Here is a 26002-nt window from a genome sequence, read left to right on the forward strand (position 1 = left end):
TCTGCCCTCAATCCATGTTTGGCTTCATCACTTCCGGTTCCGGCTCCTTACCGGTGAGGTATATCCACACACCGGCGCTCACTGAGTAGGCACGATTGCAAGGTATTTATACTTCATTTTGACATCCCACCCCACACTTCCTCTGACAAAGCCATCCGTGCAACGGCGACATGCATTGGGCTCTTGCCTCCCACGCTGTCCCCACTTCCCTTACAATGGCTTTTTTATTGCGAGAGCCGAATGCCTTATCTTCACATGCACATGTGAGTGGTGCATTACATTGCTTAATCCTCTTGGATTCTGGTTACTTAGGGGGCTTTTTCTTTACTGTTAATGCAGGCAGATTGCTTATTCTGACAGCCTCATCGGCCGGCATATGGGCTTTTCAACTCCCATTATAGGTAACTGGCCGCAAATATCAACAAATTGTGCCCCTTCGGCGTTCCACTCTTCTTTGTGTTTATCTCTGCATATTGTGGATTTTTTCTGCACAGGGGTATTAAAGGATTATTAAGTTTGAGGGATTATATAGATTGAGTATCCTTACGTATATTGTTGTTATTGTGCTGACACAGTGATATATTATAATGCTTCATATACCTATTTGATTGCGGGGTTCATCTATATGTGTGGAAGGAGTTGTTTGGTTATTGGTTTTTAATTGTTTTTATGCGGTTTGTCAATAAAAGTTTACCTTTTTATATGTAATTTAGGAGTGGTGGGCATTCCTCATGGTGGTTTTCTTGTTCTTTTTTATGTCATTTATTTATCTCATTATGTACCATTTTAAACATCTGGGTTGGTATTATCTTTCCATCTATCTATAGATATATCTATCCATCTATCTATAGATATATCTGTCCATTTATCTATAGATCTGTCTATCTACAAATATATCTAATCCATCTATCTACCTGTGTGTGTAAACTTTATCCTTCAACGGAGTATGTAAAAGAAGAGGTTGGACAAGGAAATGACATCACAATTCTTTTTTTTGTTAAATAATAGATCTTTATTAAGCCTACAAATCCGCGTGAAAAAATGCATGAAAATCCGAATCAAAAACGCCTCAAATCCAAGCGGAATTTTACCTGAGTTTTCTGCCAAGAGATGCAGAATCTGCGTAGAAAATTCCACAGGCAAATCTGCAATGTGTGCACATATCCTTAGGCCCAATTGAATGTTTACCTGCATTTGGGCAAAGGGACTCAGGTGTTGCACACTGATAGCATTGTACTAGCATTAAAATCAGTAGGATCTAGTTGACATTTGCTTACAAACCTCTTTTAATAAGTAAAAAATAAAAAAAACGGATGTGAAAAATTGTGAGCATGGTCAATGTTCTTCCTAAGGTAAGGGTACAATTTTCAAAAATGTGAAATGGGACTACGGTAAACGGCCAGGTCTGGACATTCCTAGCTTCTTATGAGATAAGGGAAGCAATATTTTGCAAGTAGTAAGAAATTAATGAAATGTTGCAAAATATGGGAAAACTGCAAAACCATAGAATAATCCTCTAATACAGTCTGCATTCACACTAGCAGAGGCACTTAATAGTTAAGTTGTATTGGTAAAAGACTGAAAAGAAAAGGCTGAATAGAATGGGTTGGACTTTGGCGTGTTGTCACAACTTGGCAGAGATCCTGGTAATCTTTTTTTGCATAGGAATGAAAAAGTATTTGTGCAACTCGGTCTACAAGCAGGAAGCAGGAAGAGCACACAGAAGTAAGGTATATCTTACATTTAAAGCCTAAAGGGTGACACAGTATTTGGTTATGTTCTGTTTGGATTGTTTTACTGCCTTGTGCTTAATCAGGCACCAATTTAACTGCACAATATTTCTTTGGGTTTCACATTATTCTTCCTGAAAGCCGATTCCAGAATTTAGTTAAATAAAAGGTTATTTGGATGTTATCCCCAGTCATGAGGTAAGGGATAGCTTCCCAATTGCTGGACGTCCAACCTCTGTGACCTCCATCGATCCGAAGAACTGGAGCTCTGAAAAACCCCTGTGTGAATAGACCAGAGATCGATCATGCACACTGCCACTCCACTCATTCTTATGGAACTGAGAGAAATAGTTTCTCGGTGGCCCCAGTGGTCAGACTCCTAGCGACTGGGTAATTATTCACTAATCTCATAGGTAAAGCATTCATATGAGCATACCACTGTATTTCCTGTATTCCTCCATCACAATCCAACATTTTGGTTGCATTAACACGTGCTAAGTAGGGTTGAGCGAAACGGGTCGAACATTTTCAAAAGTCGCCGACTTTTGGCGAAGTCGAGTTTCATGAAACCCGATCCGACCCCTGTGCGTGGTCGGCCATGCGGTATGCGACTTTCGCGCCAAAGTCGCGTTTCAATGACGCGAAAAGCGCCATTTCTCAGCCAATGAAGGTAAACGCAGAGTGTGGGCAGCGTGATGACATAGGTCCTGCTCCCCACCATCTTAGAGAAGGGCATTGCAGTGATTGGCTTGCTGTCTGCGGCGTCACAGGGGCTATAAAGGGGAGTTCCCGCCGACCGCCATGTTACTGCTGCTGATCTGAGCTTAGGGAGAGGTTGCTGCCTCTTTGTCAGAAGCAGGGATAGCGTTAGGCAGGGTCCATTAACCACAAAACCGCTTGTGCTGTAGCGATTTCCACTGCCCAACACCACCTTCGGTGTGCAGGGACAGTGGAAGCTCCTTTTTTTTTTTTTTTTTCCTCAGCGCTGTAGCTCATTGGGCTGCCCTAGAAGGCTCCCTGATAGCTGCATTGCTGTGTGTACGCCGCTGTGCAAACCAACTGCTTTTTTCAAAGCACAAATCCTCTTGTTCCTTCCTTTCTGCACAGCTATCTTGTTTGTTTGTCCACACTTTTTATTTAATTTGTGCATCAGTCCACTCCTTATTGCTGCCTGCCATGCCTGGCTGAGATTACTGCAGGGAGATAGTAATTGAAGGACAGTTCCTTTTTTTTTTTTTTTTTTTTTGTGGGAGATTAAGATTGACATTTCTGCTAGAGTGCCATCTCTGTCTGTGTCATCTCTCACTCAGTGGGCCATAGAAAGCCTATTTATTTTTTTGCTTGATTTGGGTTCCAAAATCTACCAGAAAAAATCACAACATCAATCAGTGGGAGATTATTATTGGCCTTTGGGCTTGTGTGCCAGTCCTAAGCGTGCCATCTCTCTCTCTCAGATAGTGGGCCATAGAAAGCCTATTTATTATTATTTTTTTTATTGGGTTTATAAATTTTCCCTGGAAAAAAAAAAAAGTGGGAGATTAATATTGGCCTCTGGGCTTGTGTGCCAGTCCTGAGCGTGCCATCTCTCTCACAAATAGTGGGCCATAGAAAGCCTATTTATTTTTTGGGTTGATTTGGGTTCCTAATTCTACCTGAAAAAATCACTAAATCAATCAGTGGGAGAAAAATATTGGCCTCAGGGCTTGTGTGCCACTCCTTACTCCTGTGTGTGCCATCTCTCACTCAGTGGGCCATAGAAAGCCTATTAATTTTTTTGCTTGATTTGGGTTCTAAATTCTACCTGAAAAAATCATTAAATCAATCAGTGGGAGATTAATATTGGGCTTTGGGCTTGTGTGCCAGTCCTAAGCGTGCCATCTCTCTCTCTCAGATAGTGGGCCATAGAAAGCCTATTTATTATTATTTTTTTTATTGGGTTTATAAATTTTCCCTGGAAAAAAAAAAATGGGAGATTAATATTGGCCTCTGGGCTTGTGTGCCAGTCCTGAGCGTGCCATCTCTCTCACAAATAGTGGGCCATAGAAAGCCTATTAATTTTTTTGCTTGATTTGGGTTCCAAAATCTACCTGAAAAAAATCACTAAATCAATCAGTGGGAGATTAATATTGGCCTCTGGGCTTGTGTGCCATTCCTGACTCCTGTGTGCGTCATCTGTCACTCAGTGGGCCCTAGAAAGCCTATTTTTTTGTTTTATTTGTTTTCTAAATTCTCCCTGAAACAATCATTTTATTTTCTTTGGTTTCTAAATTATTCCTGAAAAAAATCATTTTTTTTGTATTTTTTTTTCTCTCAAGTCTCCCTGAAAAAAAAAAAAAAAAAATCTGTGGGAGATTCATATTGCCCCTTCTGCTTGTGTGCCAGTCTTGACTCCTGGGTGTGCCATCTCTCTCTCTCTCCCCAATTGTGGGCCATAGAAAGCCTATTAATTTTTTTGCTTGATTTGGGTTCCAAAATCTACCAAAAAAAATCACTAAATCAATCAGTGGGAGATTAATATTGGCCTCTGGGCTTGTGTGCCACTCCTGACTCCTGTGTGCGTCATCTGTCACTCAGTGGGCCCTAGAAAGCCTATTTTTTGTTTTATTTGTTTTCTAAATTCTCCCTGAAACAATCATTTTATTTTCTTTGGTTTCTAAATTATTCCTGAAAAAAATCATTTTTTTGGTATTTTTTTTTCTCTCAAGTCTCCCTGAAAAAAAAAAAAAAAAAAAAATCTGTGGGAGATTCATATTGCCCCTTCTGCTTGTGTGCCAGTCTTGACTCCTGGGTGTGCCATCTCTCTCTCTCTCCCCAATTGTTGGCCATAGAAAGCCTAATAATTTTTTTGCTTGATTTGGGTTCCAAAATCTACCTGAAAAAAATCACTAAATCAATCAGTGGGAGATTAATATTGGCCACTGGGCTTGTGTGCCACTCCTGACTCCTGTGTGCGTCATCTGTCACTCAGTGGGCCCTAGAAAGCCTATTTTTTGTTTTATTTGTATTCTAAATTCTCCCTGAAACAATCATTTTATTTTCTTTGGTTTCTAAATTATTCCTGAAAAAAATCATTTTTTTTGTATTTTTTTTTCTCTCAAGTCTCCCTGAAAAAAAAAAAAAAAAAAAAAATCTGTGGGAGATTCATATTGCCCCTTCTGCTTGTGTGCCAGTCTTGACTCCTGGGTGTGCCATCTCTCTCTCTCTCCCCAATTGTGGGCCATAGAAAGCCTATTAATTTTTTTGCTTGATTTGGGTTCCAAAATCTACCAAAAAAAATCACTAAATCAATCAGTGGGAGATTAATATTGGCCTCTGGGCTTGTGTGCCACTCCTGACTCCTGTGTGCGTCATCTGTCACTCAGTGGGCCCTAGAAAGCCTATTTTTTGTTTTATTTGTTTTCTAAATTCTCCCTGAAACAATCATTTTATTTTCTTTGGTTTCTAAATTATTCCTGAAAAAAATCATTTTTTTGGTATTTTTTTTTTTCTCTCAAGTCTCCCTGAAAAAAAAAAAAAAATAAATAAATCTGTGGGAGATTCATATTGCCCCTTCTGCTTGTGTGCCAGTCTTGACTCCTGGGTGTGCCATCTCTCTCTCTCTCCCCAATTGTGGGCCATAGAAAGCCTATTAATTTTTTTGCTTGATTTGGGTTCCAAAATCTACCAAAAAAAATAACTAAATCAATCGGTGGGAGATTAATATTGGCTTGTGTGCCACTCCTGACTCCTGTGTGCGTCCTCTCTCACTCAGTGGGCCCTACAAAGCCTTTTTTTTTTTTTTTTCCTAAATTCTCCCTGAAACAATCATTTCATTTTATTTGTTTTATAAATTCTTCTGTAAAAAATAATTTTTTTTTAATTTTTTTTTTTCTGAAGTCTCCCTTTTAAAAAAAACAAACACAAATCAGTGGGAGATAAATATTTACATTTGCGCTTCAGTGACAGTCCTGCGTGTGTGCCATCTCATTTGTTGCCAACAACAACAGAGTGTGTAACATTGTGGCTGATTTTCGTTGTGGTCTCACCCACCTGTAAAGGGGTAGCTAAATCATACTGAAGTTATAGCTCACCGTGTAAGTTGTGTGACAGCAACAAATATCGTTCGTTTGTTAACGTTTTTAAAACAATGAGGAAGTCTGGTGGAAGAGGTCGTGGCCGGGGGCGTTCATTGTCAGCTGGTAATGAGGGTAGTGGTAGTGGTGGAGCATCAGCTGGTCGTGGGAAAAAAAATATTGCACCTAAGTCTGGAGCCAGGTTCGTCGTCTGGCTACACAAGGCCTCGAACGCTCCCTTTTCTGGGAGTAGGAAAACCGCTTTTAAAGCCGGAGCAGCAAGAGCAAGTTTTGGCTTATCTTGCTGACTCAGCCTCTAGCTCTTTTGCCTCCTCTCGTGAAACTGGTAAATGTCAAAGCAGCGCGTCGTTAGTGGATGTTCACGGTCAGGGACAAGTCGCTTCCTTGTCCTCTTCAGCAAAAACAACAACAGAGAAGAATGCAGCAGGCGACACAACGGGTTACTCCATGGAGCTCTTTACACATACCGTCCCTGGCTTAGAAAGTGAAGCAGTTAACAGTCCATGCCCATTACAAGTTGAATCTGACATGGAGTGCACTGATGCACAGCCACAGCCAGACTACTATCCTGGTCCTTTGACTCAGACCACAACATTGCCATCGCAGGGTGCTGATCAAGAATCAGACCCTGATGAGACTATGTTGCCCCATCACGAACGCTATACCACCGACCGCCACGGTGACACAGACGAAGTTGCACACAAGCTACAAGAAGAGGTAATAGATGACCCAGTTCTTGACCCCGATTGGCAGCCATTGGGGGAACAGGGTGCAGGCGGCAGCAGTTCTGAAGCGGAGGAGGAGGGGCCGCAGCAGGCATAAACATCGCAACAGGTTCCATCTGCCGGGCCCGTATCTTGCCCAAAATGCGTGGCAAAGCTAAAACCTGTTGGAGGACAGCGTGGCCATCCGGTTAAAGCTCAGTCTGCAATGCCTGAAAAGGTATCCGATGCTAGAAAGAGTGCAGTCTGGCATTTTTTTAAACAACATCCAATTGATCAGCGCAAAGTCATCTGTCAAAAATGTTCAACTACCTTAAGCAGAGGACAGAATCTGAAAAGTCTCAATACAAGTTGCATGCATAGACATTTAACCACCATGCATTTGCAAGCCTGGACTAACTACCAAACGTCCCTTAAGGTTGTAGCACCCTCGGCCAATGAAGCTAGTCAGCAACGCAACATCTCTTCCGGCAGTGTAGGGCCACCATTTTCCGCACCACCTGCAGTATCTGTGCAGGTTTCTTTGCCAGGCCAAAGCCGTCAGGGTCAAGGAATCACCAGTTTCGTAGTAGGAAACACTGCATCTAGGGCACCGGTGGCAACAATACCATCTCCCACCGTCTCTCAGTCTGCCATGTCCACCGGCACCCCCGCTAGTTCCACGATCTCCAGCTCTCCAGTCCAGCTCACCCTACATGAGACTATGGTTAGAAAAAGGAAGTACTTAGCCTCGCATCCGCGTACACAGGGTTTGAACTCACACATAGCTAGACTAATCTCGTTAGAGATGATGCCCTACCGGTTAGTTGAAAGCGAAGCTTTCAAAGCCCTGATGGACTACGCTGTACCACGCTACGAGCTACCCAGTCGACACTTTTTTTCCAGAAAAGCCATCCCAGCCCTCCACCAGCATGTTAAAGAGCGCATCGTCCATGCACTCAGGCAATCTGTGAGCACAAAGGTGCACCTGACAACAGATGCATGGACCAGTAGGCATGGCCAGGGACGTTACGTGTCCATCACGGCACACTGGTTAAATGTGGTGGATGCAGGGTCCACAGGGGACAGCAAGTTTGGGACAGTTCTGCCTAGCCCACGGTCTAGGAAACAATTGGCTGTAGCCGTTCGCACCCCCTCCTCCTCCTCTTCGTCCTCCTGCAGAAGTGAGAGCTCGTCCACAGACCGCAGTCGCACAACCACTCCATCCGCAGCTGCCACTGTTGCACACCAGGTCTCCCATTATGGGGCAGCTACTGGCAAACGTCAGCAGGCTGTATTGGCTATGAAGTGTTTGGGCGACAACAGACACACCGCGGAAGTTCTGTCCGAGTTCTTGCAGAAAGAAACGCAGTCGTGGCTGGGCACTGTAGATCTTGAGGCAGGCAAGGTAGTGAGTGATAACGGAAGGAATTTCATGGCTGCCATCTCCCTTTCCCAACTGAAACACATTCCTTGCCTGGCTCACACCTTAAACCTGGTGGTGCAGTGCTTCCTGAAAAGTTATCCGGGGTTATCCGACCTGCTCCTCAAAGTGCGTGGACTTTGCTCACATATCCGCCGTTCGCCCGTACACTCCAGCCGTATGCAGACCTATCAGCGTTCTTTGAACCTTCCCCAGCATCGCCTAATCATAGACGTTGCAACAAGGTGGAACTCAACACTGCACATGCTTCAGAGACTGTGTGAACAGAGGCGGGCTGTTATGTTTTTGTGGGAGGATACACATACACGGGCAGGCAGTAGGATGGCAGACATGGAGTTGTCAGGTGTGCAGTGGTCGAAGATTCAAGACATGTGTCAAGTCCTTCAGTGTTTTGAGGAATGCACACGGCTGGTTAGTGCAGACAACGCCATAATAAGCATGAGCATCCCCCTAATGCATCTGCTGATGCAAAGTTTGACGCACATAAAGGATCAGGCGTCTGCAGCTGAGGAAGAGGAAAGCCTTGATGACAGTCAGCCATTGTCTGGCCAGGGCAGTGTACAGGACGAGGTAGCGGGCGAAGAGGAGGAGGAGGACGAGGAGGATGATGGGGATGATTATATTTTTAATGAGGAAGCTTTTCCGGGGCCACTGGAAATTGGTGGCGCGGCAAGGCCGGGTTCTGGTTTTTTGAGGGACACAAGTGACGTGGATTTGCCTGAAACTGCCCCTCAACCAAGCACAACCGCAGATTTGAGAACTGGAACTTTGGCCCACATGGCGGATTATGCCTTACGTATCCTCAAAAGGGACACACGCATAACTAAAATGATGAATGATGACGATTACTGGTTGGCCTGCCTCCTTGATCCTCGCTATAAAGGCAAATTGCAAAATATAATGCCACATGAGAACTTGGAACTAATATTAGCAACCAAACAATCAACTCTTGTTGACCGTTTGCTTCTGGCATTCCCTGCACACAGTGCCCGTGATCGTTCTCACACGAGCTGCAGGGGCCAGCAGACCAGAGGAGTTAGAGGGGCAGAAATCAGAAGTGGCGTTGGCCAGAGGGGTTTTCTGACCAGGTTGTGGAGTGATTTTGCTATGACCGCAGACAGGACAGGTACTGCAGCATCAATTCAAAGTGACAGGAGACAACATTTGTCCAGTATGGTTACAAACTATTTTTCATCCCTTATCGATGTTCTCCCTCAACCGTCATTCCCATTTGATTACTGGGCATCAAAATTAGACACCTGGCCAGAATTGGCAGAATATGCATTGCAGGACCTTGCTTGCCCGGCAGCTAGTGTCCTATCAGAAAGAGTATTCAGTGCTGCAGGTTCAATACTAACAGAAAAAAGGACTCGTCTGGCTACCCAAAATGTAGATGATTTAACCTTCATTAAAATGAACCACAACTGGATTTCGAAATCTTTTGCCCCACCTTGCCCGGCTGACACCTAGCTTTCCTATGAAAAGGTCTTGCCTGTGGACTATTCTGAATGCCTTTTCCAATCTCGTAATTTTCAGCACCTGATTGTCCAGCATACGACATGTTTACACCTCACTAAATGGCCAAACTCCCCACACGGGGCCGTGGTATCGACACTTGGCGACAGCACCCGTGAGAGTGCAGTTTGTCTGAAGAGGTGGGTGAGCCCGCTTTTGGTCGACGGCACTGCCACTGGGTCCCTCCTAGTACAATAAAGTGTCTCTGGCGGTGGTGGTGCGCACCCAACGTCAGACACACCGTTGTAATATGAGGGGCCCTGGGCATGTACCGCCGGCCACAAGACAGTTTCCCCCCACCCCAGCTCAAACAGTGCTCTACCACTTGCAAAATTATCTCACAGCTCCACCAATGTTTAGTCTATGCGCTGACATCCTTCAATGCCTGCCACTGACAATACCATTGTATTGACATTTTTGTTATGTTAGGCCTTCGATGCCTGTCTGTGGTCACTCCTTCCACTAGGCCTCCACTGACCACACCACTGCTGCCCGTGTACCCCTGGAACCAATTTAAAATTGCCTACAGCCAGCCCAATTTTTTTATTTTAGGCCTTCGATGCCTGTCTGCGGTCCATTCTTTCAACTACTACTACACTGACCAGGTCACTGCTGCCCGTGTACCCCTGGAACCAATTTAAAATTGCCTACAGCCATGTGTTATTATTTTAGGCCTTCGATGCCTGTCTGCGGTCACTCCTTCCACTAGGCCTCCACTGACCACACCACTGCTGCCCGTGTACCCCTGGAACCAATTTAAAATTGCCTACAGCCAGCCCAATTTTTTTATTTTAGGCCTTCGATGCCTGTCTGCGGTCCATTCTTTCAACTACTACTACACTGACCAGGGCACTGCTGCCCGTGTACCCCTGGAACCAATTTAAAATTGCCTACAGCCATGTGTTATTATTTTAGGCCTTCGATGCCTGTCTGCGGTGACTCCTTCCACTAGGCCTCCACTGACCACACCACTGCTGCCCGTGTACCCCTGGAACCAATTTAAAATTGCCTACAGCCATGTGTTATTATTTTAGGCCTTCGATGCCTGTCTGCGGTCACTCCTTCCACTAGGCCTCCACTGACCACACCACTGCTGCCCGTGTACCCCTGGAACCAATTTAAAATTGCCTACAGCCAGCCCAATTTTTTTATTTTAGGCCTTCGATGCCTGTCTGCGGTCCATTCTTTCAACTACTACTACACTGACCAGGGCACTGCTGCCCGTGTACCCCTGGAAGCAACATCAGAAAATATAAAAATAAGTATTTTGCTTATAAAAAAGAAAATACTGGAGAGATATCAAATGCAGACATTTTAACATTAAAAACAAACACACAACTAAAATCTGGTACAGTACTAAAAATGGCCACCAGCTACAATTACTTTCTCCTGCAAGTAGTTAACTGAAAGGTTTTTTAAATTGAAAACACACATATGGCATCCACCGAGTGTTGTCCTGTCGCGTCTTCTTTATATTATTGCCGAGAAGATGCAAAACAATGAAAATAATAAAATCATTAATTACCAAAATAATAGAGAAAGTCAACACCACATTGCAAATAAACATTCATTCCAAATAAAGAAGCAGGGCGCGTCCGAGGGTGAGTATATACCTAATAAGAATATAATCACCCTCGGACGCGCAATGCTTATTTCCAACAGCCTTCCTTCCTAAGAATCAGCCCTTCTGTGGTGTAGAGAGACGTTGTGTTACACTCCAAGGTGTTCCCCAGGTTGCCTTTCCTGAGCTTCGATCTTCCGGCTCTCGTTTAGTAGTTGTTGGAAACTACGCTGCATTAGGCCTTCAAATTGGGTATGGGGTGTAGAGAGATGGTGTGTTCCACTCCAAGGTGTTCCCCAGGTTGCCTTTCCTGAGCTTCGATCTTCCGGCTCTCGTTTAGTAGTTCTTGGAAACTACACTGCATTAGGCCTTCAAATTGGGTATGGGGTGTAGAGAGAGGGTGTGTTACACTCCAAGGTGTTCCCCAGGTTGCCTTTCCTGAGCTTCGATCTTCCGGCTCTCGTTTAGTAGTTCTTGGAAACTACACTGCATTAGGCCTTCAAATTGGGTATGGGGTGTAGAGAGAGGGTGTGTTACACTCCAAGGTGTTCCCCAGGTTGCCTTTCCTGAGCTTCGATCTTCATGCTCTCGTTTAGTAGTTGTCGGAAACTACGCTGCATTAGGCCTACAAATTGGGTATGGGGTGTAGAGAGAGGGTTTGTTACACTCCAAGGTGTTCCCCAGGTTGCCTTTCCTGAGCTTCGATCTTCCGGCTCTCGTTTAGTAGTTGTTGGAAACTACGCTGCATTAGGCCTTCAAATTGGGTATGGGGTGTAGCGAGAGGGTGTGTTACACTCCAAGGTGTTCCCCAGGTTGCCTTTCCTGAGCTTCGATCTTCCGGCTCTCGTTTAGTAGTTCTTGGAAACTACACTGCATTAGGCCTTCAAATTGGGTATGGGGTGTAGAGAGAGGGTGTGTTACACTCCAAGGTGTTCCCCAGGTTGCCTTTCCTGAGCTTCGATCTTCCGGCTCTCGTTTAGTAGTTCTTGGAAACTACACTGCATTAGGCCTACAAATTGGGTATGGGGTGGAGAGAGATGGTGTGTTACACTCCAAGGTGTTCCCCAGGTTTCCTTGCCATTGCTTCGGTCTTCCGACTCTCGTTTAGTAGTTGTAGAAAAGTACACTGCATTAGGCCTACAAAATGGGTATGGGGTGGAGAGAGATGGTGTGTTACACTCCAAGGTGTTCCCCAGGTTGCCTTTCCTGAGCTTCTATCTTCAGGCTCTCATTAAATTGTGGTTAAATGGAACAACTGCATTTGGCGTACTAGTTGGTTTGGGGCCTACTATCGGTGTCTGCCACTCCTTGCTGTTCTCCTGGTTTCCTGTCCTGAAATTCCATTTTCAGGCTCTCGTTAAGTAGTTGTTAATGTTAGACTGCATTTGGCCTACTAGTTGGGTTGGGGCCTACTATCGGTGTCTGCCACTCCTTGCTGTTCTCCTCCACTGAACAAAGCTGTGCCGCCTGTTTACTACGGTTGCCAATTTTGAACTGCATTTCGACTACTTACTGATTTGGCCCTACTCTCTGTGTCAGCCTCTCATTCCAGTTGTCCTCCACTGCAATGCCCCCTGGTTATTCCTGTGTTACCAATTTTGAACTGCATTTAGCCCACTTTATTCTTTGGGCCTATATCTGTGTTTCCACTTCATCGTGCCCATTGCCCAGCCAGTGATAGATGAGTCTGCTGGTACATTGACCCATAACGCAACATTCCCCGTGCATGCTACACAACAACATTGTGACCCTGCTGAAAGTCAGGTTGCTCTTCCCGCATACCATACCACCTTACACGGGGACAAAGAGGAAGGTGCAGATGAAAGTGCAGGTTCCTTCATCAGGTGGGGGGAGGAATACTAGTTGGCGACGTCACTGGCACAGGGCCTCTCATAGTACGCAAAAGTGTTGCTGCCGGTGGGAGGCGCCCCTGCCGTGCAAACACACCGCTGTACTTTGAGGGGCCCTGTGCCAGTGCCAATGCCAACAAGTGGGCCCCCCCTGCTTGCTCAGGATCACAGCACTTGCAAAGTTGAAATACTTACCTCTCCCTGCTCCACTGCCGTGACGTGGTCCAGATTTCCTGGGCCCACTAATTACTTGAACCAGCCCTACCCCACACAACTTTAGCCAAATGACCCCCAATTTCAAATGCCTTCCAATTATTATAAGGTAAATTACGCTTGACAAGCTTCATTAAGAAGAATGGATGGTTTTGACATAAAAATGGGCACTCTAGGTGTTTTCCTGGCCCCCACTCACTGCCGACTATGCTGCCCCATTGACTTGCATTGGGTTTCGTGTTTCGGTCGATCCCGACTTTACGTCATAATCGGCCGATTTCACTGGACCCGACTTTTGAGATAGTCGGGTTTCGCGAAACCCGGCTCGACTCTAAAAAGGTCAAGGTCGCTCAACTCTAGTGCTAAGTTCAGAGCGTTAAATAAGCACGATCAACAATATTCAAGTTGTTTGGCTCTTTGTTTAACAGCCTCTATACACAGTCTGATGCATCTGTCCCCATACAGTATCATGTTATCAGAAGCACGTCTACAGCTTACGCCGGGTGATGTGCTGCTGAGAACAATGATTTTTATTCTACCATAAACTATCCAATCATCTGATGAATTAGAAGCATTTTGCTCGTTCGTTGGGCGATTGCCATACAAATAGTTCCTACAAAAAACAAAGAGTCCAAGATTATCCTACAAAAAACATAGAGTCCAAGATTATGAATATGTAATAAAATCAATAAAGTTTATTTTATCAATACAAGGCATAAATGGATTTAACAAAAATCATAAAATCCAAAGAAAAAGGCTCAGATGTATAGGACATCAGTAATATTTCAGGGTGGAATACTCGTGGGCAACTCTATCAGCAAACTATAATAATAATAAAAATTGTCATTATTTAAATGCATAAAGCGTTTAGAGCCATCATGTCATAAGTGAAGGAACAAACAATTTAGCATGTGTGATCATCTGGAGGTCTCATATTGTATGGATATATATTGCACTTCAACATTTTGCTTTGTTACCTTTAGATTATGCAGACATGGTTGCCTCTTATAGCGTGCCATAAGTTGTGATATATTACCGCCCACCAAGCATATTTTTTGTAGTACAGCCTTGGATAGAATTATATATAATAATCCCTTAATGTCAAGTTTTGGGATTCATTAGTATCCATGTTTTTTCTTCCCTATTTTGGTGGGTTTTTCCCTGTCTTTTTATGTTATCAAATTTTCAATAAATAATTGTTTTTATCATGAACCTTGAATTGCTGTATGTCTACTAGATTTAATATTTGCTAGGATAGATGTTGTTTGTAAACTCCTTATGCTCTTGTAGCAAGAAGAAATGGAGGGGATTTTGGAACCCAGTTCTATCAACCCCTTAAAGGGACACTGTCACCTGAATTTGGAGGGAACAATCTTCAGCCATGGAGGCGGGGTTTTCGGGTGTTTGATTCACCCTTTCCTTACCCGCTGGCTGCATGCTGGCTGCAATATTGGATTGAAGTTCATTCTCTGTCCTCTGTAGTACATGCCTGCACACGTCAATCTTGCCTTGTGCAGGCGGGTACTATGGAGGACAGAGAATGAACTTCAATCCAATATTGCCGCCAGCATGCAGCCAGCGGGTAAGGAAAGGGTGAATCAAACACCCGAAAACCCCGCCTCTATGGCTGAAGATTGTTCCCTCCAAATTCAGGTGACAGTGTCCCTTTAACGACCAGAGATATTTTTGTTTTTGCATTTCCATTTTTGGCTCATCTTCTTCCCAGAGCTATTACCTTTTTATTTTTTGGTCAAAATGGCCATGTGAAGGCTTATTTTTTGCAGGACGAGTTGTACTTTTGAATGACACCATTGGTTTTAACATATCCTGTACTGGAAAATAGAAAAAAAATTCCATGAAATTGCAAAAAAAAGTGCAATCCCACAGTTGTTTTTTTTTACCATGTTCACTAAATGCTAAAATTGACCTGCCATTATGATTCTCCAGGTCATTATGAGTTCATAGACACCAAACATGTATAGGTTCTTTTTTTATTTAAGTGGTGAAAAAAATTCCAAAGTTTGCTAAAGAAAGGGTGAGGGCTAATTTTTTGCACGGTGAGCTGACGTTTCTAACGATACCATCTTTTCTAACGATACAATCTTTTAATGCAATATTAAAGCAACCAAAAAAAAAACCAAAAAAACCATAATTCTGGCATTTTGACTTTCTTTTCATTACGTCGTTTAACGATCGGGTTCACACGGCGATACCAAAAAAGTGTGTACTTGATTTTTTTTATGTTTTATTTTGAATTGGGTGAATGGGGGATGATTTGAAATTATTTTTATTTTATATTTTTAAAAACCTTTTTTTACTTTTTGCATGCTGGTATTCTCAGGCTTGTTAGCGGCCATGGATATATTGTAGGCCTAAAAATAGCAGCCCGCAGCTGCCCAGAAAAGGCACATCTATTAGATGTGCCAATCCTTTCGCTTTGCCCAGCTCTTCCCATTTGCCCTGTAGTGGTGGTAAGTGGGGTAATATTTGTGGGGTTGATGTCACCTTTCAGGTGACATCAAGCCCACGGCTTAGTAATGGAGAGGCGTCTATAAGACGCCCATCCATTACTAATCCTATAGTTATATGTCAACTCAGGGGTGGGGAATATTTTTTCTGCCAAGGGCCATTTTGATATTTATACCATCCTTCGGGGGCCATACAAACTCTGCCCACAAAGTGTATCCTGACTCTGGCACTGGTTTCAGGACGTAATCTTTCATTGCATTGCATGTGTGTGCTAACAGAGCAAGAAGAAATTAATGAGCTGGTTGTAATCAAAATACAGCTCCCTGCCCAAGAATGCGGTCCCTGAGAATCTGGCCCGGGGCCTGATAAATGGTCATCGAGGGCTGTAAATGGCCTTGGGGCCTGAGGTTCCCCACCCCTGTGTTAAATAAAGACACAGCCAGAATAAAATCCTTTATTTGAACTAATCACAGTTTTCCATTTTTATTTAGATGCCTAATCCAAGGAAAGCCCTCGATCTCCTGTAGTAAAAGTAAAATAACAAACCAACAGTATACCATACCTGTCCGTCATTGTGTCCCACGCCGTAATCCATATCTGGGGGATATAGAGTTTTCAACCTGGATGGTGCTAAGATGCGACCATCCCAGCTGACAACTACTGGTGAATGAGATGCTGGGAGCGAAGCTTCAGTCCCTCACAGTCTGAACTGCGGTGACCTCTGGACTGTGGGAAAATGCACTGTCATATTATTATTATTATTATTAACATATGGTAATTTAATTACATTTGCCTTTTCATTGCAGGTAGCACCAACCATGGATGCATTTACTTCAGTTTCACGTGACTCAAATCTTTACAGATACAAAGGGTTTTGCTTTTTTAAGGAGTTTATGAAACCAGAGTTTATAAACTCACTACAAGATTTTGAAATAAGAGAGGATGATGTGTTTATGATTACGTACCCCAAGTCAGGTAAGATGAGCAGGAAGAAGATGAAATCATATTCTTACTGCCGACACTCGCTTCTAGGCATTGGAGAAGCAAGGGGTCTGGTAGCAGTCAGCACTTAGTAGTGAGTGTGCTGTATTCACTCTAAGCACTCCTTGACTTAGTATACAACAAGTTTCCATTGCAGGATGGTAATCAACCCCCCAAAATAAAAAACACAAAAATAGAATTGGCCACCTCCTTTCTTGGCTCGCCACCCTGCACCTCCTCCTCCACTTGGACATCTGCCTCCTGGTTCAAGATTATTATTATTATTATTATTATTATTATTATTATAATATTTTTATTGTTTGTTATCGTAAATCATTTTCCCATCCACATTTGCTTGCAGAGCTATTGTCCTTCTCTTGCCCCCATTTTTCCTCCTTTTTCAACCCCTTAGACCTTACTATGGCCATTTTACAGCACCAAAGTTTGGACCCCCTTTGGAGTCTATGTGGTTCATGGTCAAGTCCGGGTCAAGTTCTGGTGCAAGAACTGAATTTTGGATTACAGTTCAACCCAACCCAACAAACCTGAATATCCACGGGTCTTCTCATCTCTAATCATTCACTTTAAAACCATTGGTATAAATCAGTCTTCAGTAAATACTGTGTTTCTCCAGAAATAAAACAGGGTCTTTTATTACTTTTTGCTCTGAAAGATGAACTAGGCCTTGATTTCAGGGGATGTCTTATATTTTCCCAAGAACAACAATCCACATTTATTCTTTAACCAAAAAAAAAATCAAGATTTATTCAAATATAATCATTCTCAAATATTAACATACAGGAAATCTCCAATTCCATCATGAATTTCTTGAGATGCTATTTCCTTTTCCCATGTACCACAATCTACATTTACCGGCATTCATCATGACCAAAAATATATTTCTTGTTCCTCTGTTTACCGTTACATACTGTACTGTACCACAGTAAATGGAGGATTTGGTGCATTTTTGACAATCAGCCAAGCTAAAGCAGACAGCTGGGGGCTGGTATTCTCAGACTGGTAAGGGGCCATAGATATTAGCCTCCCAGCTCTTCCCACTTCACCAGTGGGGGTGGTAAATGGGGTAATATTTGTGGGGTTGATGCCACCTTTGTATTGTCCGATGACATCAAGCCCATGGCTTACTAGTCCTATAATTGATTAAATAAATGCACATAAAAAACACACTTTTACTTTTTTATTTAAAAATAACAAGCACAGTAATACTCACCTAACGCCCTTTCCACTGAAGCCATGTTATCATAAGTAATAACTAGTGATGAGCGAATATACTCGTTAATCGAGATTTCCCGAGCATGCTCAGGTGTCCTCCGAGTATTTTTTTGTGCTCGGAGATTTAGTTTTCAGTGCCGCAGCTGAATGATTTACATCTGTTAGCCAGCATAAGTACATGTGGGGGTTGCCTGGTTGCTAGGGAATCCCCACATGTAATCAACCTGGCTAAGAGATTGAAATCATTCAGCTGAGGTGAGGAAAACTAAATCTCCGAGTACTTACAAATACTTGGAGGACACCCGAGCGTGCTCGGGAAATCTCGAGTAATGACTATATTTGCTCATCACTAGTTATTACTTATGATACCATGGCTTCAGTGGAAAGGGCGTTAGGTGAGTATTACTGTGCTTATTTTTAAATAAAAAAGCAAAAGTGTGTTTCTTATGTGCATGTTATTCATCTCTAGTAATAACATAAAAATAATAAACAGCAAAAATGCTCACATAATGCCCAATTCTACTGAAAATTCATATTTGTGGGGTTGATGTCACCTTTGTGTTGTTTCATGACATCAAGGCCATGGCTTAGCATTGGAAAGGTGTCTATAAGATGCATATCCATTACTAATCCTAAAGTTGTATTGTAAATAAGCACAAAGCAAGAATAAATAAATAAATGTAACAAAACACACGTTTAGTTTTAAATAACAAACACAGTTATACTCACCTAATGGCCATACCACTGAAGCCATGGTCTCCTATAAAAAAACAACAACCATATCCTTCACCTGTTTGTCATTCTGTCCCATACTGTAATCCATGTCTGTGGATAAACAGTTTAAAACCCGGATGGTGCCAAGATGCAACTTTTTCTGGGCGGGCTGCAATTTTTCGACTGGGGGGCAATATCCATGGCACCTGAACAGCCAGGGAATACCAGCTCCCAGCTGTCTGCTTTAGCTTGGCTGGTTGTCAAAAATGTTTTTTTTATTTTAATTATTTAAATGAAAAAAAAAGTCTAGGGACCTCTCTTGATAACCAGCCTTGATAAAGCTGACAGCTCAGCTTTGCACCCCACAGCTGTCAGTTTTGCCTGGCTGGTAATCAAAAATATAGGGGAACACACACCTTTTTTTTAAATTATTTATTGAGAGTGCAGGTGCCAGCTGATGAATAATCCCATCATTCGCCGCCTTCTCTCGCTGTTATTAGCAGCAGCAGGCATAGGCTAATCAAAGCAATAGTCCCATCAGCCAATGCCAGTGACTGAAGGTAAACTTTATACCTCTGATCACAGCTGTAGGATCATGCTGTTATCTGACAGCTTAGGAACCGCAGCGCTCTGACAGTGGTATTAATCTTATGGCCGATGAACAGTAGGGTTGAGCGAAACGGATCGGACAAATTCAAAAATCTCCGACTTTCGGCAAAGTCGGGTTTCATGAAACCTGACCCGATCCTAGTGTGGAATCGGCCATGAGGTCGGCGATCTGCACGCAAAAGTTGCGTTTCGTATGACGCTTTCAGCGCCATTTTTCAGCCAATGAAGGAGGACGCAGATTGTGGGCAGCGTGATGACATAAGTCTTGGTCCCCACCATCTTAGAGAAGGGCATGACAGTGATTGGCTTGCTTTCTGAGGCATCACAGGGGCTATAAAGGTGCATGCACGCCGACCGCCATCTTACTTCTGCTGATCTTAGCATAGGGAGAGGTTGCTGCAGCTTCATCAGAAGAAGGGATATACTTAGGGAGGGAAGATTAACCCCCAAACTGCTTGTGCTGTAGCGATTTCCATTGTCCAACACCACCATTTTTTTGCAGGGACAGTGGAGGCTATATTTTTGTGCATCAGATCTGTAGCTTATTAGGCTGCCTTATAAGGCTCCCTGATAGCTGCATTGCTGTTTGCACGCTGCTGTGCAAACGAACTGCTTTTTTAAAAGCAAAAATCCTGTTGCTCCTTTCTGCACAGTTATCTTGTTTATTTGTCCACACGTTTGTGTGCAGCAGTCTTTTTTATTGCTGCCATACTTGTCCTGATATCATTGTAGGGAGATTGAAATTGTACTACAGTCCTTGTATTTTTTCATATTTCTTCCAGCCACTTTCTGCCACTTACATTGTGTTGTTTTATACACTGGGCCTGAGTTTTGGTTCAGTCTCCAAAAAAAAGGGAGATTCAAATTCCCACAAAGTGGATATACTTCAGTCCTGTTAGTTTGTCGTATATCAGCCAGCCACTTTCTGCCACTTACATTGTGTTGTTTTAAGCACAGGGCCTGAGTTTTGGTTCAGTCTCCCAAAAAAAAGTGAGATTCAAATTCCCACAAAGTGGATCTACTGCAGTCCTGTTAGTTTGTCGTATATCAGCCAGTCACTTTCTGCCACTTACATTGTGTTGTTTTATACACTGGGCCTGAGTTTTGGTTCAGTCTCCCCCCAAAAAGTAAGATTCAAATTCTCACAAAGTGGATATACTTCAGTCCTGTTAGTTTGTGGTATATCAGCCAGCCACTTTCTGCCACTTACATTGTGTTGTTTTATGCCCAGAACCTGAGTTTTGGTTCAGTCTCCCCCCCAAAAAAGGGAGATTCAAATTCTCACAAAGTGGATATACTTCAGTCCTGTTAGTATGTCGTATATCAGCCAGCCACTTTCTGCCACTTACATTGTGTTGTGTTATGCACTGGGCTTGAGTTTTGGTTCAGTCTCCCCCAAAAAAGTGAGATTAAAATTTTCACAAAGTGGATATACTTCAGTCCTGTTAGTTTGCCGTATATCAGCCAGCCACTTTCTGCCACTTACATTGTGTTGTTTTATGCACAGGGCCTGAGTTTTGGTTCAGTCTTCCCAAAAAAGGGAGATTTAAATTCTCAACAAGTTTATATACACCTTAACCTTGTTTTACAGTACCATATAACGGTTGTTATTTTGGTTAGATTTTCCAAAAAATGAGGAAGTCTGGTGGAAGAGCCCGTGGGCGGTGGTTGCCAGCTGGTACTGATGGTGGTGCATCTGGTGGTAGTGTCAAAAGCACAGTAGCATGTAAGGCTGGAGGTATTGAGCCAGCTTCATCATCTGGCTACACAAGGCCTCGAAGGCTCCCTTATCTGGGAATAGGAAAACAGCTTTTAAAGCCGGAGCAGCAGGAAAAAGTTTTGGCTTTCCTTGATGACTCAGCCTCTAGCTCTTTCGCCTCCTCTTAAGAAAGTTCTAAATATAAAAGCAGCGAGTCGTCAGTGAATGCTCCCGGTCAGGAACAAGACGTTTCCTTGTGCCCTTCACCCAAACCAAAAGTGAAAGATGCATCTGGCGACACTACAGGTTACTCCATGGAGCTCTTTACACATTCCTTGCCTGGGTTAGAAAGGGAAATTGTTAACTGCCCATTACAAGATGAATCGGACATGGAGTGTAATGATGCACAGCCACAGCTAGATTATTATGCTGTTCCATTGACTCAGATCACTACATTGCCCTCGCAGTGTACTGAGCCAGAATCTGACCCTGATGAGACTATGGTGCCCCGTCCTGAACGCTATAGCACCTTACATGGTCACACAGAGGAAGGTGCACATGACATTGAAGAGGAGGTGATAGATGACCCAGTTGTTGACCCAGATTGGCAGCCATTGGGAGAAGAGGGTGCCGCTGCCAGTAGCTCAGAAGCGGAGGAGGATGATCCGCAGCAGCCATCTACATCACAACAGCTGTCATCTGTCAGGCCCATTTCAGGCCAAAAACGTTTGTCAAAAATAAAAACAGTCTTAGGACAGCGTGTTAATCCGGTGAAAGTAGCACAGCGTGCAATGCCTGAAAAGGTATTCCATAGTAGAAAGAGTGTAGTGTGGCAATTTTTTAACCAAGATCCGAATGATCAGTCAAAAGTTATCTGTAAGAAGTGCTCAAAGACCTTTAGCAGAGGGAAGAATCTTCAAAATTTAAATACAACATGCATGCTTAGACATTTAACCAGCATGCACTTGCAAGCCTGGACTAACTACCAAACGTTATGTACCGTTGGTGCACCTGCTCAGAATGAAGGCAGTCAGCAACGCAACATTGCTTCCCTCACTGTAAGCCCACCGGTTTGGACACCACCAGCAGCAAATGTGGAGGTATCGTCGCAAGGCCAAAGCAGTCAGGGAATCACAAGGTATTGGTAGGAAACATTGTATGTAGGCCAACATCAAGAATACCATCACCAACCCTCTCTCAATCCGCCATGTCCACCACCACCCCTGCTAGTTCCACCAAATGCAGTTCTCCAGTCCAGCTCACCCTACAAGAGACTCTCGTTAGGAAAAGAAAGTACTCATCCTCTCATCCGAGTACACAGAGTTTGAACGCCCACATTGCTAGACTAATCTCGTTAGAGATGATGCCTTACCGATTGGTTGAAAGCAAAGCTTTCAAAGACCTGATAGCTTACGCAGTACAATGCTATGACCTACCCAGTTGGCACTTCTTTGCGAGAAAAGCCATCCCAGCCCTCCACCCGCATGTCAAAGACCGCATTGTCCATGAACTGAGGCAATCAGTCAGTGGAAAGGTGCACCTCACAACAGATGCATGGACCAGTAGGCATGGCCAGGGACATTACCTGTCCATCTCGGCGCACTGGGTTAATGTGGTGGATGCAGGGTCCACAGGGGACAGCCATAGTGGGACAGTTCTGCCTAGCCCACGGTCTAGGAAACAGTTGGCTGTAGGCGTTCGCTACCCCTCATCCTCCTCCTCCAGAAGTGAAAGCTCATCCACAGAGTGCAGTCGCACGACCACTCCATCCACAGCTGCCAGTGTTGCACACGAGGTGTCCCATTATCAAACAGCTAGTGGTAAGCGTCAGCAGGCTGTGTTACAAATGAAGTGTTTGGGCGACAACAGACACACTGCGGAAGTACTGGCCGAGTACTTGCAGCAACAAACTCAGTCATGGCTGGGAAGTGTACATCTTGAGGCAGGCAAGGTAGTCAGTGATAACAGAAGGAATTTTATGGCTTCCATAGCCCTTTCAGAACTTAAACACATACCTTGCCTGGCTCAAACCTTGAACCTGGTGGTGCAGTGCTTCCTCAAAAATTATCCAGAGTTATCAGCCCTGCTCCTGAAGGTGCAAAGACTTTCCTCGCACATCCGCCGGTCGCCCGTACACTTCAGTCGTATGCTGAACCATCAGCGATTGCTGAATCTTCCCCAGCACCGCCTAATAATCGACATTGCAACAAGGTGGAACTCCACACTGCACATGGTTCAGAGGCTGTGCGAACAGAGGCATGCTGTAATTAATTTGTGGGAGGATACACATGCACGAGGAGGCACTTGGATGGCAGACATGGAGTTGTCTGGTGTGCAGTGGTCGAAGCTACAAGACCTCTGTCAAGTCCTTCAGTGTTTTGAGGAATGCACACGGCTGGTAAGTGTAGACGACGCCATCATAAACATGAGCATCCCACTAATGCGTGCTGATGCAAAGTTTGACACATATTAAGGAGCTGGCGTCTGCAGCCGAGGAGTGAAGGCTTGATGACAGTCGGCCATTGTCTGCTCAGGGAACTCTCCTGGACGAGGAGGAGGATGATGATGGGGATGAATATTTATGGGAGGAGGATGCTTCTCAGGCGGCAATAGAAATTGGTGGCGTTGCAAGGTCAGGTACAGGGTTTTTGTGGGACACAAGTGATGTTGATTTGCACGAAAGTGCTCCTCAACCCAGCACAAGCAGTGAATTGACACCTGGAACATTGGCCCACATGGCTGAGTATGCCTTGCGTATCCTAAAAAGGGACCCCTGCATTATCAAAATGATGACCGATGACAATTACTGGTTGGCCTGCCTCCTGGATCCATGATATAAAGGAAAATTACAAAATATCATGCCACATGAGAACCTTGAGAAAATATTGGCTACCGAACAAGCAACTCTTGTAGACCGTTTGGTTCAGGCATTCCCAGCACACAGCGGCGGTGATGGTGCTCACACGAGCCATAGGGGGCAACATGGCAGAGGTGTTAGAGGTGCACAAATCTGAAGTGGCATTGGACAGAGGGGTTTAATGACCAGGTTGTGGAGTGATTTCGCAATGACCGCTGACACGACAGGTACTGCTGCATCGATTCAAAGTGGCAGGAGACAGCATTTGTCCAATATGGTTACGAACTACTTTTCCTCCCTTATCGATGTTCTCCCTCACAGGTCATTCCCCTTTGATTACTGGACATCTAAAATAGACACCTGGCCTGAATTGGCAGAATATGCATTACAGGAGCTCGCTTGCCCTGCTGCTAGTGTGCTATCAGAAAGAGTCTTCAGTGCTGCTGGTTCAATACTGACTGAAAAAAGGACACGTCTGGCTACCCAGAAAGTTGATGATCTAACCTTCATTAAAATGAACCAATCATGGATTTCAAATTATTTTGCCCCACATTCCCTGCTGACACGTAGCTTGCCTGAAAAATGTCTTGCTTTTGCCCTCCTCTTACTGACTTCTCCAATTCTTCGATTTGCAGCTGCTGAATGTCCACCATAGGCCATTTTTATACTTCCCTAAATGGGCTGACTCCCTCCACAGGGTCGTGGTCACAACCTGGCGCAAGCACCGCTGAGAGTGCCGTTTGCGTGGACAGGTGGGTGTGCCCACACTTGGGCGACAGCACTGGCACAGGGTCCATCACAGTACAATGAAGTGTCTATGACGGTGGTGGTGCACAACCAATGTCAGACACACCGTCGTAATATGTGTTCCCCCCAGCTCGAACAGTGCTCTACCATTTGCAATACTTACCTCTCCCTGCTCCACCACTATGTAGTCTGTGCTGTTAAATCCTTCAATGGCACTGCCAATACAAATGTTTTGAAATGATAGATGATAGTTAAAATGTACAGGGGCCCTGGCCTCCATTTAGACCAGCTAATACTATGCGCCAACTACCACTGTCTGCTACTCAGCAGAGGAGCCCACCACTGTAACTAGCTATGCCACCTGTTTATTTATGAACAATTTTTTGGCAGACATTTAGCTCACTTTATTATTTTGGCCTACTAACTGTGTCTGCCACTCATTACAGTTTTCCTCCACAGAACAAAGCAATGCCGCCTGTTTAGTCCTGTTACCAATTTTGAACTGCATTTAGCCTACTTCAGTATTTGGGCCTACTAACTGTGTCGGCCACTCATTACAGTTTTCCTCCACTGAACAAAGCAATGCCGCCTGTTTAGTCCTGTTACCAATTTTGAAATGCATTTAGCCTACTTTAGTATTTGGGCCTATATCTGTGTTTCCTCCTCATCCTGCCCATTGCCCAGCCACTGCTAGATGAGTCTGCTGGTACATTGACCCAGACCACTATATTCCCCTTGCACTCTACACAGCCAGAATCTGACCCTGCTGAAAGTCAGGTTCCACTTCCCGCATACTATACCACCTTACACGGGGACAAAGAGGAAGGTGCATGTGAAAGTGCAGGTTTCTTCATCAGGTGGGGGGACATACTCGTTGGCGACGTCACTGGCACAAGACCTCTCATAGTATGCAAAAGTGTCTCTGCCAGTTGGAGGCACCACCCGCCGTCAAACACACCGCCGTACTATGAGGGGCCCTGTGCCAGTGCCACTCCCAACGAGTGGGCCCCCCTTGCTTGCTCAGGGTCACAGCACTTGCAAAGTTGAAATACTTACCTCTTAATGCTCCACCGCCGTGATGTATTCCACGTTTCCTAGGCCCAAGAAAATCTTGAGCCAGCCCTACCCCCCCACAACTTTAGCCAAATGACCCCCAGTTTTCAAAGCCTTACTATTATTTTAAATTAAGATTGAGAAGCTTATGTAATAAGAATTGATGTTTTTGGCCTTAAAATGGGCTCTGTAGGTATTTTCCTGTCCTCCACTCACTGCCGACTTTGATTCCCCATTGACTTGCATTGGGTTTCGTGTTTCAGTCGGCTCCAGACTATTCGCAATAATCGGCCGATTTCACCCGACCCGACTTTTGACAAATTCGGGTTTCGCGAAACCCGACTCAATCCGCAAAAAGTAAAAGTTGCTCAACACAGACTTCCTGGTGAAGTCCATGTTCAGATTCCATGCCCAAACAGTAGGTGTTCGGTATGGACACCAAACTTTGCTGTTCGGGTTCATCCATCTCTATTCTTTAACATGCTTAGCTGCCTGGACACTTTTTTATTGAATGAGGGCTTATTTTTGGAGTAGTGTTTATATTTTAAGCTTC

At 44.2% G+C, this 26002-nt stretch overlaps 1 protein-coding gene across 2 annotated transcripts in view; it reads left to right on the forward strand.

The window, feature by feature from the left end:
• The first annotated feature begins 1635 nt into the window (after positions 1–1635).
• The window catches only part of LOC138637475 (amine sulfotransferase-like), a 44776-nt gene continuing 20409 nt past the window's right edge, over positions 1636–26002 (forward strand). Inside the window, exons 1-2 of one of the 2 annotated variants that reach the window (XM_069726192.1) lie at positions 1636–1725; positions 16363–16531. In XM_069726192.1, the coding sequence (XP_069582293.1) occupies positions 16375–16531 (157 nt within the window). In that variant the 5' untranslated portion in view covers positions 1636–1725; positions 16363–16374. Of the gene's footprint in view, positions 1731–16362; positions 16532–26002 lie in introns of both variants that reach the window. The other variant, XM_069726191.1, reaches the window with a different exon arrangement.

Source organism: Ranitomeya imitator, chromosome 5, assembly GCF_032444005.1.
Source record: "Ranitomeya imitator isolate aRanImi1 chromosome 5, aRanImi1.pri, whole genome shotgun sequence".
Taxonomy (NCBI): Eukaryota; Metazoa; Chordata; class Amphibia; order Anura; family Dendrobatidae; genus Ranitomeya; species Ranitomeya imitator.